At 33.6% G+C, this 19,324-nt stretch overlaps 1 protein-coding gene across 1 annotated transcript; it reads right to left on the bottom strand.

Annotated features, from left to right (window-relative positions):
- Nucleotides 1–4,856: 4,856 nt before the first annotated feature.
- Nucleotides 4,857–11,220, bottom strand: LOC127092901 (probable monogalactosyldiacylglycerol synthase, chloroplastic). Its single transcript, XM_051031791.1, has 8 exons — nt 10,458–11,220; nt 9,238–9,410; nt 8,146–8,307; nt 7,914–8,055; nt 5,821–6,039; nt 5,617–5,679; nt 5,454–5,528; nt 4,857–5,292 (listed from the first exon to the last, which is right to left on the bottom strand). Exons 1-8 carry the CDS (start codon nt 10,986–10,988, stop codon nt 5,056–5,058), a joined length of 1,602 nt encoding a protein of 533 aa, XP_050887748.1. The 5' UTR covers nt 10,989–11,220; the 3' UTR covers nt 4,857–5,055.
- Between the last annotated feature and the right edge of the window lie 8,104 nt (nt 11,221–19,324).

The raw sequence follows: 19,324 nt of genomic DNA, 5'->3' as shown, positions 1-19,324 counted from the left end.
TAATATATAAGGTTGAAATTATGTGAAAATACAATGTTTGTCCCTAAAATGGGGAGGTGACAAATAAATGGGAATGGATAATAAGGAAAATTTCAATGTATCTTATTTTTCTAGATATATAGAGCCTAAAATGGGAAGGTGGCAAAAAAAATGGGAATGGATAATAAGGAAAATTTCAATGTATCTTATTTTTCTAGATATATAGATTAATGAAAAATTAGTTACCAAGAACTATACAAAATTTTGACGTGAGCTTTATTGCAAAATAGACAAAAATTTGTCCTTCCATAAATTATAAATTGAAACGAAACGGCATCTAAGAGAAATACAAGGGAAGCATCTAAGAGAAATATACAAGAGAACATTTACCCAAAAAAGGATTGATTTACGTTTTGATAACAAACGTGTACACGCCATAATTGAAGGGTACTAGAAACATTTCTGAAAGAAAAGACTATGAGAGAGACGTTTATAATTCTCACACAAGCAATAAAACAAGGATTTTTTAAATAAATAATTGTTTGTGAAATTTGGGCCCTTTTTGGGTTTTTTTATTAAAAAAATCAGAAAAATGATTATATGCACAATTCTACTCATTTTTCTTCTTAGACTCGTAAAATTGTAAAAGCTTACGAATCTCCCAACGAGTTTGTCAATATAATCTACTCATTTTTATATATATATTTATTTATTTATTGTAATAGAATTTACCAAAATTATATAATATGAATGCGGCATTATGAAGTATAGAAAAAAACAAAATGCGACGTCACAAAGACATAAAGCTGATGTAGATATGAATGATCGACTATAAGATATGATCCGTAATATAGGAGAATCTTCTTTTAGTAAAACTCATATTTCTGATACTTTATGTAGTGACAATGATACGTCGTTATAAAAGGGACGCACAAGGTGAAGGACATCAGATTTTATAAATATGTTTGTCAAAACAATTCTAACTTTATATCAAAACAAATTTTAAACTGAGATACATTTATATCTCTATCATCAAGGTCGTCCACTCATTCTTAGAGCACTTGTATGCATGTTCTTTATAATTATTATTAATAATAAATTAATTTGTAAAAACTATAGCAAAATTTCATGTGAGCAACGCATTATTGCAAAACAGACCAAAAATTGTTCTGCCATTAATTATATATCTTTTAAACCATTTTGTCATGTGCAAATTGATACATGGAGTCATAATCTAATAAGCGGTTTTGAAGCTCTATTATACGCTCTTTTAGGTTTGGGAGTCATAATCTAATAAGTGATTTCGAAGCACAAGATAAACTTGTGCTCGTGATTAGGGGTGGCAATTGGATCCATTTAGAGAAAATCCATCCAATCCATCCATCAAAAAATCCATCCAATCCATCCACTACATAAAAAATTAAGTTAATGGATTGATCCAATCCATCCATTTATAAGCATGGATTGATCCAATCCATCCAACACATTTTAATGATCCAATGGATTTTTTTATCTAATTTTAAAAAAATAATTTTTTTCAAATATTAATTTTTTTTTTTTAAAAATAAAAAATATTTTTTTTTGAAAATACAAAAAATCGTTTTTTTTTCAAAAATTTAAAAATAATTTTGAAAAATACCAAATTTTGATTTTATTTTCGAAAAATTTATTTTTTTAAAAATATAAAAAAAATATTTTTTTTCAAAAAAAAAACAATTTTTAAATTATTTTTTTAGAAAATACAAAAATATATATTTTTTTTTTAAAAAAATGATTTTTCTCGAAAAAAGTTGATATTGTTTTATTAAAAAAATAAGTGATTTTTTTCAAAAAAAGAAAATTTTTGAAGGAAAAAGAAATGGATGGATGGATATCCATCCACTAAAAATATGATAATGGATGGATTGGATGGATTTTTATTCTTAATGGATGGATTGGATTGGATATTTTTAAAAAAAAATTAGTGGATTGTTAATGGATAATGGATTGTTTTGATCCATCCATTAACGATCCAATCCATATCCATCCAATCCATCCATTTTGCCACCCCTACTCGTGATACCACTTGTTAGACGCGGGCAACGATCTAGATCGCAAATAAAATTTTGATTAGACTATTTTCAAACTATTTTATATGTCCTTTTTCAAACTATTTTATATGGCAGGCAAAAGCATTTCGGATCAACACCCGTCTATCTCAAACCATTATCAGAAGAGTTAGATATGCGTATTAAACCATAAGAAAATGAAATAAGTGTATAACAATGATTAGAAAACAAATCAATATGTTTTACGAAATAATGTTTGAACAATTGTACACTTTGATAATCAATTTGTAATGAAATAAGAAACAAAAATTGACAAAGATAATTTATCAAATATTTGGTGTGAAATGAACACCAAACTAATTTTTCATTTGTGTTGTTATTGTGAAATCCAATTGCAATTTTATAGATTGCAATTATCTTACAAAACAGTTTGAAGTAAGTCTTCCTCTAATTCCAAATGAAATTGAGATATTCAATTAAATTTTACAAATGTTATATATAAGAGATAAATAAAAATTCAAACCCCCAAATCTCAAATTTGATATTGATTATATCTTCTTCTCTTCCCTTGATCTTAAGCAAGATCAAGTGTCCCAAGATTTTCAATTGATCATCCGGTTCCATTACTCCTTTAAAAGAAACTCCTTTCTTCAAAGCTTTCACTCGGCTAAATCCAAATTGCAAAATCTTGCGCCAAAAACCCTTAAATCACCCTTGATCTTTGAGGGAACACTCCAACTGATTTAATCAGTGAAATCCCCAAAGAAATTTCAACCCAATTTAATTACACAAATTCTAAATTGAACCTTATCAAGCTTGTATCTAGATGACACCCAACAAAAATGATTATGTGTAGTTGTTGTCTGTATACATAAAAAAATATTGAAGATAATGAGAAAATTCTTTATATATTCTTGATTTTAATATTTTAAAAAGGATGCATGAGCATATATATTTATATATATGTGTGTGCGCGTGTGTGTGAAAAAGTAAAAAAAAAATAGATTTTATAAAAATTACAAGTTGGAATTTTCAAAATAGTATGTGTCGACCCATATTATTAGTGTGTCAATCCATGTATGCATTTTAGCTTCTATTGTGCCGGCCTCAAGCAAGCAGAGAATTTGACTTTGCCAAAGCTCAGCATGTGTCAACCTCAAGACGGGATGTGTCGACCTAAACATGTTATGAGTCAACCTATGGAGCTTGTGTGTCGACAAATAGAAGACATCAACTTTGATTTTGTAAAACCTTCAGTATGTGTCGACCTATAACTTGGATGTGTTGACCTATAACCTTGTTTTTCACATAAAAACGTAATTTTGAGTTGTAAAAACATATCCAACCTGATTTTAAATGCACATCTAGACATAGAGGATAAGGTCCAATATATATAAATACTAAGTGTCCTAGTTTTGACATCATTCAAAACATTTCTAAAAAGGATAGTGCACTCACAAATGTCGCCCGTAGTGCGATACCTGCAGAAATACGAACTTCCACTAGAGGAAGGGGAAGCAAGGAAAGTCCGAAAACAAATGGCCAAGTACCTCCTTCTCGCAGGAAAACTTTATAAAATACGGAGAGCATCTCCAATGCTACGGTATCTGGGAGAGCACGAAGCACCCTGGTGCTCGCCGAAGTCCACAAAGGAGCTTGTGGCAGCCATATCAGCGGGAAAAAATCCGCCCATAATTTGCTTAGAGTGGAATATTATTGACCTACCCTGATGAAGGATATCATGATTTTTGTCAAGTGTGACTAGTATCAGAGGCACCCTGACTTCCATCACACTTTGCCTGATCTTCTTCAATCAATGACTTCGCTCAGACTTTTTTACCATTGGGACGTAGACATCTTAGGTTGGTTCCCTTAGGAAACATGTGTGTGCGTGTGGGTGTGTGTGCATGTGGCGTGTGTGTTCGTCCCTTTAATGCTCGCGTCCGTAAAAAATAGGCGGGACATACATAATATAGGGTGTCAGCCTAAAACCTACCCTCACTCCGTGAAAAATATAGGCAAAATGGACTTGTTCAACGTGGCTAAACCCGTTTTGGCTAAACCCGTTTTACCCCAGTAACAATTTGTATCACTAATTGTGTGAATATTAATTACTTAAAATTATTTTAATATCATACCGAAAAATAATCCAGAGTTTGGTCATAATCTATCCATATATACTTCAAATTAATAATCCTAATTACGCGATTTACTAGTACGAAGTAAAATCAAGCAATTTCTTAGGTGTATTACGTGAACTCTTAGGTGAAAATTCTAGTCATTTATCCCAAGCAATATGAACTAAAATTGAGCAAATTTTTCCCATATATTAAGTATCTCTAATTCTAAAGAGTTTGCACCTTAGCAAGCTTATGTTGTGCAATGTAGTTATGTACTTAAGATTCTTAAATGTAGTTATAATATCTAAAATCTTAAGGACATTGTTTACATCATCCAACATACAACATAAGGTTGTTCAAACACAATTTTCTTTTGTTGAAATTAGAGATGTTTCCTATATGCAATGAGATTTTCCCATCGAATATTCACATACAGAACTCACCTGGCACCAAAGAGTATCATTTGTAAATTTATACACATGTAATGTGGCAATGTGTTGTTATCCTTTGTGTAACTAAATAGCTCTTTGGAATACCCTTACGATGAAAGTAAAGAAACTTATAATAAATTAATTATAATTTAATATTCAAAACTAGCCAATATATTTGTTACTGATTATTTACTTTTAGTGCATCAACTATAGTGTTCAGTTTTCACATACCGAACGCTTTCTCTGAACATGAACTATAAAAATTTGAAGGGAACAAATAATGCAAAGAAAACAGCCAAGACTATTATTATTATCATTATTACTATTACTATTGAACTATTATTTATTTCAAATGGGCAACTTAACATTAATATGAAAATGGTGGAGAAACATAAGGCATTTTTGCTAGAAATACACCTTTGTTGCCTTTTGCATTTTTCACAAAATACTCATTCAAAAAAATAGCCGCTGTGTAGGTTAAGCTGTACAAGAATACTCTTTTAATAAGCTTCTTTGCTTTACTAGCTCGTGCATGTCATGGACAATCTTGAACACAGAATCTGGCCTTGCTAGCTTCAATGCATTTTGTGACATCTCTTTTAATTCGTCGGATTTTGGACCAAACCAGTCCGCAACGATCTTCGCTATCGCCTTAGGTGATTTAGAGTACTTTCCACATCCATTTTCAACTACATAGGGAACATTGCCAGCCTCCTGAAATCAAAAGAAATGATGTTAAGTTCACCACCGTATTCAATTCATAATTGACAACTCTAAATTTAGTTTCATTGATTAGCCACAATTGAGCAAGATAACTTTTTTCAAAATAAAAATTAATGACAAGGATGCAGTTGCAATTATAAGAACCACATTACCTGCCCGGCAATGTAATCATTTAAAATAATAGGGAGGCCTCGAATCATAGCCTCTGCAATTGTCCCTGGGCCTGCCTACAAAACCGTAAAAAAATCCATCAATAGGTAGGTGCCAATGCCATAACAAAGTGAGAAATAAACAGCCGCAACAGTGAAAACAAACCTTTGTAATAATGCAATCACAAGCTCCCATGCATTCCTCCATTTTGGTAACAAACCCCTTGACCTAAAACATGAGTATAAACAAAATCATTTAGGGGCTCCCGTATGGAAAGTCCATCATGTAATAGAAGTATAGAACATGCATACACTAGTTTAAGTAAAATCACAACCACTGCTATAAAACAGTTATAGTGTATCAATATACCTTTACAGGAATCTTCCACTTAATAGAACTGAGTTTGTTTGCAAGCTTTTTATTGCGACCGCAGATCACAAGGATCTGACCTGTGGGAATCCCATCCTCGTTTAATAAATCTCCAAGTGCCCGAGCAGTAGCCTCAATAGGACCCATACCTTCACCTCCTCCTATCAATAATACAGCAGGAAGATCCTCATCCATTCCTAAATCTCTCCTCAGTTCTTCCTGTCCAAAAGAATTACAGAAGCTAAATAAAGTGAACATATGTAAAAGAAAATCAAATGTTCTTCCTGTGCAAAAGAATTACAGAAGCTAAACACATGAACATATGTTAGAGAAAATCAAATGCAAAAACATGAAATAATTATGTACATAGACGGTCCCATGTTGGGAGAAAAGAGGAGGGTTGAGTGTGATAATTAGCAGTCAATTAGTGAAGCAGATACAAATCAAACACATACAGTTAATTGATCATGAAGGTTGGATTAGAAGGAAAAATAGTGAAACTACTGTTTCATTTCAGCTATCATGTATACTAACCTAAAACTACATTATTTCACTACAGTCCCTAGTTAAAGAATCGGAACCCATAATAAACAACAAAGCAATTGATTGTTGCATTGAACCATTCAATATTTGATTACTGAGAAAAATTATAATTCACTTTTCCCAAGGCTAACATGGGAAGTAAAAAGTAACTAAGTGCAAAATATGGTGAATTCTACAATTGTCCACCATGAACCACCAATGCTTTAACACTAACAACAATAACAACCAAGCCCTATCTGACTAGCTGAGATTAAGACTAAAACAACAACCAGGTCATATTAACAGTAGATATAGAATTATTTTATTGAATGGTTTAGATTAAATAGCTAGAGGTAGAGGAAGACCTAGGAAAACTATAAGAGAAATTATTAAGAAAGATTTTGATGTTTAACAATTTGGATAAAAACATGGTCATGGATAGAACATTATGGCGGAAGTTGATCCATGTAGCCAACCCCACTTAGTGGGATAACGCTTGGCTGTTGTTGGTTAGTTAAAAAAATAAAAATTGCAAACAGACTCCACCCCCCACTTTCTCTCTCACTCCACTGCCTGCCTCTTACTCGCTCTATCTCTCTCTTCTTCCATCTATGACATTGGTCCCTGATCATTCCTGTGTAAAACCCAATCAAACTTGGTTTTTGTTTTGAAGTGAAAAACGAACAAAGAGTATAAGTGTTGTTTAATAAAGTCAGGGTTCAGTTATTGATTGGGGACCTGTTTTCTAAGACTCGAAAGTATTGTTATGTGGAGTTCAATTTTGTTTTCAAGGGGCATGATAGAAAAGAAGGGCCTAAAGGTCAATTTGCTATCTAGAACACCAACCCCAACTAGCCCGTCAAAAACAACCACCAAAACATGAGAAAAGAAGATGATTTCTGGAACAGCAGCACCAAACCCATCAAGAATAATGACTAACATGGTAGCAGGGATTGATATCAACAAGGATAGCGCTACACAGATTCCTCGCATAGAAGTGAGCTGCATTGGTTTGGTGAATGCTGTTAGTTTGATGATAACCAAGGGTAGTGTATGTTGCAAGCAACTGACAGAATAAGATATATGCAAGGGAGGAAAAAAAAAACTTGCTAGATTACTGGAAGCATGTGAAGGGAACAGGAAAGAGAAGAGTGTATTTGAGAGAGACAACAATTTGTAGTCATTTCTGAAATATAAAAGACCCCGAAAATAATAATAAAATCAAAGATTGAGACATGATATTGGTGGAGATGGTCTATACAAGAATTTTCAGTAAAACCATGGCCAAGATTGTAATCGACAATGCATGTCTACCCTTAGCCTATTGCGCAATGGTGGCATAAATGGCTATAATTTGCAAGCAGTAATTCGAATAAAGCTAACAACTTGAATCACTGAACAAGCAACTAACTGAGAGAATTAATAACTCCTATTATCCTAACAATCCAGAAAAGGTCATTTGGAATGATAAGTATACTACCACTGCATATTTCATGCCAATTTCAGAATTGTAGGTTAACTAGTAGTCGACAATCAACCCATAGCTATATGAATTTAAGAACATGACATACCTTCGGCCGAACAGGCTTAACAAAGGAAGGTCTAACAGGTAGGCCATAAATCTTTATTTGGGTTTGCTGGAGTCCGGCTTTCATTGCCCTTTTTGCAACATCTGTAGTTGGACAATAACATCTAGTTACAAGCTTGTGAAACCTAAAAAACACAAGAAATAAAATGTCAAAATTATATTATTGGTAATATTTTGGTATAGAAAATACAAAAAAAAAACAGAACTAAACTAACCATGTTGGATGGCATGTACTCAAATCTGTAATAACTGTTGTAAAAACAATCTTATCTAAAAGACCCCTTGATCTCAAAATGCGAAGTGGAACGTGTTGCATAAGTGGATGCACACTGATTATTATGTCAGGCTGATACTTCATTAACCCTTTAGCAACCTCACTGTAAAAAAAATAGGATACCCTTAAACACTGACATGTGATATTATTAAACTTTATCAGAGAAGATCTAGAGTAAATAAAATTAGTTTCTAGAACTAACAAAATCTGTATCAACACCAGCAAATTACAATAACTTCGGTCAAATATTAATTACTATTAACATAATGTACTACATTGTCTTAGAATTTGGTTTCAGTCTAACTCTACCCAACAAAACTGGCTTTTAAGATGAGAGATGTTTCCTACTTGTAAACTTATTTTAAGTACTTTTCTCCTCCAATGCAGGATTCTTAACACACTCCCCTCACGCTCAGGACATGGAGTGTGGCCCATAAGCGGGAGACCCCATAGATTGCGAGCCAATAGATTTTGGATAGGATCTAATACAATCTTAGAATGAGTTTGGCCTAACTTATCCCTACAAACCCAGCTTGAAAAATAAGGAATGACTTCCACCCAATGTTGTCGATCAGAAGGGGAATTGTTTGAGAATGCCGTGCTCTTTATATTGGTAGTGGTCAGATATCAAATCAGAACCGTGCTGAAATATTGCCAAACTGCCATGCTGTCATTTTTATTGTATTGAAGAACCATGTATTGAACAAAAAATGCATGTATGATATTGATGTATCGGATAAATGATAATAACTTATCTCCACCACTAGAAATCCAGTTCATAAAGACAATGAAACTATTCTAATATACTAACATTTTATATTGTTTGAACGATACAAAGGTAACTAAAAAACTTAAATAACCGAGTGAATACTAGACAGGCCAGTTAATGCCCTGACTATCATGTATAATCGTAATAGTTATTGGCCACAGCATATATTAACTCATTTATTTTTATTTTCTCATTGAAGTTATTTGATAAGGAAAAAACAGTACTAACTAACTGGTATGTGAAAAGGAGAAACCAAAATCTCACCGAGCTATGAATGTTGAAGTTGCGGCAAAATTGGACTGATGAACTAGACGTGGGGCAGTTCCATAGTAGGTCATCTTCCACAATGGACCATGTTTCACCAAAAAGCTATAGCTCTTGGGCAGTTGGTTGAACGGCCAAGGTGTGTGCTCAGACCACAAATCGGTAACAAACACCTGCATATCATGAATTCCAAACTGTAAACAAAACCCAACAAAAAAAAATACACATATGTTCACTCACACACACGCAAGCTTATTTCCTACACAGTAACATTCGAACACCACAGTCCTAAAATTACCATTTTCTTTCAAATTAATCCTGAATTTATTCCCATGCATAAATTAATCATCAAATCTACAAAACTAGTACCAAGTTAGTCCCTTCTGGATAGAAGTTTTACAAATGAAATACCTAGCCAAGACTATGTTTGGATTGATGGAACATAGCGGAGAGGAGAGGAATGAGGCATAACGGAATGGGATGGAGTGGGAGCGGAATGAAATATAGATCTCACTCCATTGTTTGGCTATTTCAATAAAAATATCTCATTCCATTGCATACATCCCAAATCGGATAGAACAAAAAATGGGAGATGGGATGGAATGAATTCCATCATGTTCCATTCCATTCCATTCCATCCATTATTAACAAATCCAAACAATGGAATCTCACTATTTATCATTCCATTCCGCTCCATTCCGTCACATTCCATCAATCCAAACATACTCTAAAATATCAAATAATAATCAAAACTAATTTGCCTACACATGGGATAATTTACTTAAGATAGCTTATTATCATATTCTATTATCGTATGCAGAGTTAACCATCTTCGCAGTAAAAGCAGTTTACATAGTGCAAGTACTTCTCTTCTCTAAGTGTGTACTTAGAAGCAGCTTACTAAATACTAGAAGTACATTTGAAAGAGTTTATTAACAGTTCAGTTTGAACTATCTTATCACTTAACACGCCATAAGCTATTTTTACTTTCTAGCTTATTCAACTAAACTCTCCAAGATAGCTAACAAAAACAACTTAGACCTTATATAGAAACAATTTAACCATATTGCTCAATGCATAAAAGCTTATATCATAAACTCTTCATTTAACATCACCTTAAGTAGTTTACCTAAAAATTTCCTTGCTTCTAACTAAAAGTCCCACAGTTTTTCTTCTAATTACACCAAAAAAAACTAATTAACTCAATAAACAAAAAGAACCTGGTAATCATCGCCATATTCTTGATAAAAAGCAGCTTTAATAGCTTCAGCAGAAGCTCGATGACCACCACCAGTATCACTCATCAAAATCAAAACCTTTTTAGGTTTCCCACAACCAGAGCCCTTCAATTCCAATCCATCATCTTCCACAACAGTCCCATTCCCAATTCTTCCAACACCATTCCCATCACCCTCACCGTTACCGTAACCACCATTATTCCCGTCACCGTTACCGTCACCTACTTGCAACGAAGCAAACCCGAGCGGAATTCTCTCACAATGAAACCTAACAGCTCTGTTAAAATCGTAAAGAATGTCCCGGAACCTATATCCACCACCACCAAGCTTTGAGCTCAACGAAACGGTGCGTTTTGCTCCACGCGCTACGTTGTTGAAGTACAAGAAATTTGAGATGAGTGATGGAGAACAAGCTTCGGAGCTTAAGTTGAGAAACGACGACGTATCGAATGTGAAACGCCCAATTTGTGAACCTAAGGGCTCTTTGGTAACACGCGTGGTTGAGTTATACATAATGATAACTCAATTTTTATTAAATGTAAATGAAATATAGATAAATAATTTGTTTGTAACTAACTAGTAGTATAATGAAGTAGGAGAGATTAAGGTTTTGGGTTGTGGAAGTGAAGTGAGTTCATCGGAGAAAAAGAGGTTGTTGTGTTTTTGTTTGTTACAGAAGTTGAAGCGACGAGGAGAATAGAGTAGAAGGAAATTGAAGTGTTGTTGTGTTTGTTGGGTTGGGTTTTAAGTGAATTGGGTTTTTTTGAGTCATGAATAACTTGACTTCATTACCGGCCAAGGGGTGGGTCCCTCTACCGACCCGGTTCAGATTGACTCTACGAATGAATTCTTGCCACGTCATGCGCGTGAAAATAATGAAAATTGGAATGAACGACTTCAAGGCTTTTCAGTTGATTTAAGTTTTCAAGTTTGAATACTAGTAGTAAATTCTTGAACAAGGCTAAGTACGAGGTTTTTTTTTGGTGATATATTTGTTTTATTTATTGAAGGAAAACTAAAAAATAAAATTAAAATCCTCACTATGATATAAAGTCAATTAGTAATTTCTTAGACTGGATTTAAGAAGTCGACCTTATAATTATGCAACATAAATTATTTGTTTACTATAAGGATTTGATTAATATGAATATGTTATTGTTGGTTATGTTTTTCCATGTTCCGTCCAATGTCCAACTAAGCGCGTTCTAAATTCTATTAATACACTTAGAAAGAAAAAGATAATTTAATCTGGTAATAGGCACCTCCATGTGATTTGCATGTTGTGTATTTTGAGTGCATGTTATAGCACCGAGAAATAAACATAATTTCATAATTGTTGAAATTGCCGGCCAAAAAAGAACTTAATTTTCATGTTGGAATTGGAAGTTGAAACAGTACACCCAATTATTATGCAAGTTCACACCACAGCCTATAATCTCACTTTACGAAAGAGAAAATTGTAAAGCATATAAGGATATTCCCAAGTTGTGCCGTGGCTTCTTGATTTGCAGCAGCACTAGTCCATTCCACTCCACGGGTTTGTACTACCGTCCAATATAATTCTAGCAGTAATTCTTCAAATATAACATAAATTGATTTCCATTGCCTTCTACAACTAGATGTAATTAGAATCATAAAAATTATATATTGTCGTTACACTAAATATGAATATGTTTCTTTTCAAGAAATGGAAAATTTTAATATTATAATTTTATTATATAAAATTATTTTAATATTTAATATTATTTCATGGTGAAATCTGAACTAATAAATGAATTATGGATGTGGATCACAACAGTAGATCTGAGTTTTTAATAAAGTGGAGGAAGGGGTAATCTGCAAAATTAACACTTCAACGTTTAAGTCGGTATAAGAGTGAGATGAAAGGAACGAGATTTGAATTTGAATTACAAATAAAAATGACTGTAAAATGGCAAGTTTCCTTTTAATATAGTAGGGTGGTTATAAGTGCTTGCGGAATTGACTGTGTATTATGCAAAAAATTGTATGATTGATATGAACGGTGTGAGATGATCTAAGGGTTGAGATCATTCATCTCCACCATATGATTGTGTCGTTCACTTTTGGGTTTTCATTATTATGCCTTATGGGTGATCCATAACAATTTCCCTCAAACCCATGTCGCTACTTAGTAAGACGGGGGGCTTCATCGTGCTCATTTCTTAACAGATCATTGTTTAGGCTAAATGAAAGATCGTGATGTGACATCATTTTTATTGGGATGCCTTAAATGCATTTCACGCATTAGGTGCCTTTTCGCTGAGGAACTCGTAACATGTGTCCTCTCACTTGCTTAGCAATGATGGCTTTTAAGAGCTAGGCCACTTGAGTATCTCTTAGGGGATCAAGATCGCCAGTACTGTTTTCTTCTATTATTTATCATAATACACCGTACGGTTCTTTGTGTTGGAAGTAGTTATAAAAACCTCATTTCTCAATATTTTGGGAGCGTGTGTGAACACCACAACTTGCATATATAAACATGTGAATTCAACATATGGATGTCATTCTTACCTAATTAGGTATTTGCGTTAGATCCTAAGTATGTTGTTCTTTGAGATGACTTTACTTTACAAGGTTTAGCTCAAAGTTTTTTGGTCGATAAAAGTTTGCACTCAACCAAATTGCTCACCAATTTATATATTTTCGATAATGGATATGAATCTTTGGACATGCTCGGTTAAGATATGTGTAACCCATGCACATTCTCCATTTCCTATAGGCTTTCTTGACTAGCACAACATTGGAAAGTCATTCAGTATATCTTGCTCCAGCGATAACATTGGCATCCAAAAGACCTCGAAATATCCTAGTAGTATCTTAGGCCTTCATCGGTACTGTCTTCTTCTCTGTTGGGATATGTATCAGACATCAAGATTGACGTTCAACTGGTGGTAGGCTATGATCGGACATATCAGAAACAGGGTGGCAAATGGGATATGAACTAGCTCTTAGAAATTCAACCAATGTTTCCCTTACTCTGGTTGGGAGACCGACTTGTGTTTTCAATGACTAGGCAGGATTGTCGACGAGTTGGATGACCGTAAATTCACCACCTGGAATCGTTCTCTTCAAGTGGAAGTCTTGCAGTGTGATCACCTCCAAGGGATGCAAGGATATTCGAATGGAACTCTGACAATGTAATCACCTCTAAGGGTGCCAAGGATCTTCTATTGGAACTCCATATATGTAATCATCTTTAAGGGAGACAAGGATCTTCTAGTGGAAATCCAATAGTGTAATCGTCTCTAAGGGCGGCAAGGAACTGAAAGTTTAGTAGTGTAATCACCTCTAAGGGCGGAAAAGGTCTTCTGGTGGAAGTCCAATAAGGTAATCACCTCTAAGAGAGACAAAAATCTTCTAGTAGAAGTTCGACAAGGTAATCACCTATAAGGGCTAAAAGGATCTTCTAGTGAAATTTCAGCAATGTAATTACCTTTAATGGTGGTAGGGAGATAATGTAATTACCTCTAAGGGAGGAAAACATATTTCAGTGGAAGTCCATCAATGTAATAACCTCTAAGGGCAGTAAGGATTTTCCTTACTACTGGCGTCCTTGCCTAAATAATTGTTTCAACCATTTTGTTTAAGGATTGCTTTTTCTTTGGGTAATCTTCATGAACCCTCTTGTTGTCCTTGATGTACTCGACCAACAGTCCTTTCTTAATAAACCCTTCAATTGCTTCATTTATCTATATGTAATCATATGTGTTATAGTCGTGACTTTTATGAAAACGACATAGGTTTTTTATCCTAACTTCCTTTAACTCTATATTTGCACATTCTTTTTATACTTTCTCCCATGAGCGGAGTATAGGCATCAAATTTAGAGAGGGGTCCATGTTCACTTTATTATTTCTTTCGACCAATATCTCTCCTTGGTGGCCGACCAAATATGGGTTTTTTTCTTTCTCTTTCTACTTAAAACATTTTCTTCATATTCTTTCTTCTTTCGAGGGAGGCGGATTTCAGAAGGAGTGAGTTCATCCTCCCCTTTACAAATCTAGGGATGGAGTTGGTGTCTTTAATGTCTTTGGTAGCTTGGATACTTTTAAACTCCCTATTGGTGAGTTTTCATTGGAATATTTATCGGCTCTTGGACGACGGCTTGATTTCTACGTGAAAACACTTTGTGTACATTGTTGTTCCTTGGATTAGTGTGGTGTAGGATTTCTTCAATCCAAAGTAATATTTATGATAAGGTATGAGAGTTATGTTGTTGTATTATATAAAGATTATTCATAAATTCGTTAGCACCTTGTACGTCGAGGTTAGCTTGCAATAGCTGGAAAGCAAATAGTGTTTTTGGTGTAGGTATTGTTGGTGGCTCTAGAGGCCTGAGTGGTAGTTTACCTGGCTGAAACTGCAAAGTGGATACTAAGAACTAGAGAGGTAGAAAGGCCCATTGTGATGTCCTAGGTTGGACATGATCTTGAGGTGATTGTGCGGATGGAAAATCCACGAGGACTTGATCTCCACCGCTTTGAGGGAGAGACAATGGACCCCTGGTAGGTTGAACGATTGTGGTTGTGGTTGCTTCACCGTGTGCACTTGAGTGAGTAGTTTTGGAACTTATCATCACTGATGGATCTAGAGGGAGATCTAAGAAACGATATTAATCTTCAATCAAATTGGATCTTAAGAGATTTGAATATCTAGGCCGGAGTAGCTTTTATTCATTTAATTGAGGGATGAATAATTGAATGTGAAAAATGTCCGAACAAGATGTCAATTCCCACAAATGACACCATTGTTCCATGGTGAACCAGAGTTTATCAATGAACGATGGATGTGGATTGCAATAGTGGATTCGAGCTTCCGATACAGTGGAGGATGGACTGACCTACAACGTCAGCACTTTAACGCCAAAGTTTGCATGAGAGATTATATGAAGGGAATGAGATTTGAATTTGAATTACCCTTGACATGATGCAATTTCCTCTTTATATAGTAAGGAGGCTATAACTGCTCACAGAATTGACGGGGTATTATGCGGATGACCGTCTGATGTTCTAAACGGTGTGAGATGATATAAGGGTTGAGATCACCCACCTTTTTGTTCAACGTATGATTCAGTGTTTTGATCTTTAATATTAAACCTTCTGATGGTATATATATATATATATATATATATATATTAGAAATGTGTATTATTATGCCAGCAAATATATAGTAATGGAGAAATGGAGATAATCAAAATAAGAGCTTCCATCTTCAACAAACTTATTTTGATTTTATAAATGACGTATACTAAAAAAATTATATTATTTTATACTTTTTAATTGTTTTAATAAGTTGTTTGTTTTTTAAAATATTTATATAAAAAATATTAAAAGTGAATTCCAACTGGACATTTATATTTTAAATTAATATATATAAAAAATTTTGTCTCGTATATTAATCTCGAGGTTCATTTTAATCTTATAATTTAAATTTTTTTAATATTAATCATTTAATTTTTCAAAACTTATCATGTTAGTTTGTTTCGAATAGTTAGCCACAAATTTAGTGATTGTTTTATGAGTTGTTAGAGAAAAATGATTAACATGATAAACCTTAAAGAATTAAGAGACAAATATAAACTTTTTTAAAGTTAAAGAACCAAAATTAATCTGAAGTTAACATACGGGACAAAAAAGATATTAAGCTAATATGTAGTTGAAATAAAATAATTTAAAAATATTAAAATAGTTTTTTAAAAAATAACATATATTTAAAATAAATCAAAGTAAATTTAAAAGATAAAAATAAAAGAACACATGACACAAGTACATTATAATAAAAAGTCATAAACAATAAAATAAATTATTAAAACTAAATAAGTGAAAAATATAAATTTAAAATAACCTTAAATTGTGATTTTTCTTCCTACCAAAATATTTTTATGTATATCCCATCAAGTCTTGTTGATGTTGTCAATAAATTTATTTATCACAAATTTCAAATCTTCTATCTGAAAACTCATGAAAATCAATAATAGAATCATATGATATTGTTATATGGTCATTGGCATGATGATTATATGAATAATCAAAATTTCCACCATATGTTGTGCAATATCATATATGTATCCATTATACGTTTGAAAGCAACCAAGTGTCAAGATTGAGTCGGATTGTGTATGTCGCAAAATTGAGATTAGAGAGCTTCAAACTCATCTCCAATATCCTTTCTTGCGCATTCTTGATGTTGAAAACAACTTTTTTCTCTTTGTGGCACTGATATATTTTTCACAAATGTTGTTCATTCAGAATATATGTCATCGGATAGATATTAACTATTATTGTACTTTATATGATTGATTGTATAATCAATATTGAGAGTTCTTTTGTAGAACATCGTGGGCCGCATTGGATTAGCTTAGCATACTAATTCATTTTTGTAACGATGAAAGACTTGATCTACCAGATGCATAAATGCTCAATCAAAAATACTCAACATGTTGACCAATATCTTCAACAATTCAAAGGAACACATGTTTAATTTGTTGAAACTGATCATCTATGAAACCTAGAACTTCTTTAAAAAGAATCATTGAATAATCGCTCGCGTCCCTCTTCAAGATTTCTATATATCTTCCTTCTTTGAAGCTTATTCCTATTATAACTTGAAACTTCTTTTTGTCATTGACTTTCAAAAGAAAAGTTTCACGAGTTTTTCATCTATGTCATCATTCATATAATTTATGAATACTTTTGTAATATGAAAAGGATTAGAAGAATCCATGTAAAAATAAATTTGATATTTAATAAAAGATAATAAAAAATTAGGGTAATTGGAAGAAGTTGGAAAGAATTGTGAACTTTATTTTGCACGTTAGTAGTATTTATAAGGCTATCTGTAATAACTATTTTGAGTAACGACTAGTTTGAATTGTTATATATAATTCAAATTCAAAAGTGGTGTTCTGACTCATAAGAAAAAACTTCTGAGGTTGTTGTTCCAGAAGCGGTGCTTAACTTCTGATTTTAGCATTAGTTTGTTACGCCTATATGACATTTTGATTTGTGTATTTAAACAAACCTGAAACTAGTTTTTCATAACGAAAAAATAAAGATTATTTCTCCTTCAAAGTTTATTATAATTGTTTTCTCTCTCTTATCTTTCTCTCTTCTTCCATCTTCATTTGTGTGCACGAAAAATTGATATATAGAGTTACGGTTTGATTCCCAAGGAAATACAAGTGTACAATGAGGCGTGTATGATTGATTTTGTTTTTTCTTGAATTCGCGTTGAATTCACAATCAGAATCGTAACAGAATTGCATTTCTTGATTTCTCAGGATCGAGAAACATGAGTGTTTTGGTGAGATTTGAGATCTGTTTGAGTTTCAGTGCACAAAAACAAAGATGAACGGCGGAAACAGTTTGGATACTAAGCTTATGGTGTTTGATGGAAAGAATTGGAATCGGTGGATGATTCAAATGCGTGTGTTGTTCGTTGCTCAAGATGTTGTTGACTTGTTATCGATGGTTACGTTCTGGTTGTAGTGGATGCGACATAGGAACATAAAAACACACAAAGAGATACAAGGAATAAAGATCATAAAGTGTTGTTCTACATCCATCAGTGTGTAGATGTGGATGTGTTTGAGAAAATCGTTGATTCAACGACGGTGAAGGTTGCGTGGGATACACTGACACGATGCTATGGAGGTGATGCGTCAGTCAAAAGGTGAAGCTTCAGTCTCTATGTAATCAGTATGAGAATCTCAACATGAAGAATAATAAGCAAGTACCAAACTACATCTCTGTGATTCTGATTGCCAATGAGATGAAATCTTGCAGAGAAACTTTGTCAAAACAAGTCATCATTGAGAAGGTATTGAGATCTCTTACTCCTCAATTTGACTACATTGTTATAGCAATTGAACATTCTAAAGACCTGAGCACCATGATAATTGAAGAGTTGCAAAGTAGTGTAGAGGCACAAAAGTTGTGTCTAAATGAGAGAACCTCTAAATGAGAGGTAGAGTAGGCTCCGAAGGCGTCTTCTGGGAAGAAGAGTCATAAGCAGTCTTAGTCAGAAGCCAAGAAGAGACATGGTGGTGGTTTTCAAAAGTCATAAGCCCCCAATTCCGATGAGAAGAAACTTTAGAAGGGAAAGATGAAGTTTGACAAGAAAAATGCCCAATGCTACTGTTGTAAGAAGTTTGACCACTTTGTTGTTGATTGTTGGTCAAACAAGAAAAGGAAATCAGAAGAAGAAAACTTAGCCAAAGGAGATTCTGATGATGAACATGTTCTATCGATGGTTTGAGTATGAAGATGGATATTTAGTAGCCTGGTGGTATATGGATATTGGCTGATCAAATCACCTAATTGGAAACAAATAATGGTTGATAGATTTTGACTCTAGAAGGAGGACAAAGATCATAGCTGCTGATGATAAATACCTTAATGCTGAAAGTATGGGAAATGTCAAAGTCAAGGTGAAGAATGGAAAAACTGTTATGAATAAGGATGTTTGGTATGTTTCTGGCATGAAGAAAATCTGATGAGTGTAGGTCAGCTCATTGAGAAAGGTTTCTCAATTACTATAAAGAACAATCTCTAGAAGTTTCATAATTTTGATCAGAAGCTGATTATGCAATCTGAGCAGAGAAGCAACAAAACATTCAAGGTGAATATGGAGACATCTGAAACTAAATGCCTCAGTGTAGAAGGCGCTGAAGGTGAGAATGATTTATGGCACAAGAGATTGGAGCATCTTTATTTCAGAAGCTTAGGGCATTTGAATTCTATAAAGTTGGTATATGGAATTACGAAGATTGTGAAGTATAAGAAGTCATGTGAGATATGCATGAAATGTAAGCAATATATATTTCC

The sequence above is a fragment of the Lathyrus oleraceus genome, chromosome 6 (assembly GCF_024323335.1).
Source record: "Lathyrus oleraceus cultivar Zhongwan6 chromosome 6, CAAS_Psat_ZW6_1.0, whole genome shotgun sequence".
Taxonomy (NCBI): Eukaryota; Viridiplantae; Streptophyta; class Magnoliopsida; order Fabales; family Fabaceae; genus Lathyrus; species Lathyrus oleraceus.
Note: the sequence above shows the minus strand (reverse complement) of the source record. Positions and strands in the feature narration are given on the sequence as shown.

Excerpts from the sequence above, each read along its gene's own strand:
- LOC127092901 (XM_051031791.1), bottom strand. The coding sequence starts at position 10,988 with ATGTATAACTCAACCACGCGTGTTACCAAAGAGCCCTTAGGTTCACAA. Across the intron at positions 9,411-10,457 it reads AATATGGCGATGATTACCAG|GTGTTTGTTACCGATTTGTG; the intron begins GTTCTTTTTGTT and ends CATGATATGCAG. Across the intron at positions 5,293-5,453 it reads ATGATTACATTGCCGGGCAG|GAGGCTGGCAATGTTCCCTA; the intron begins GTAATGTGGTTC and ends TTTTGATTTCAG.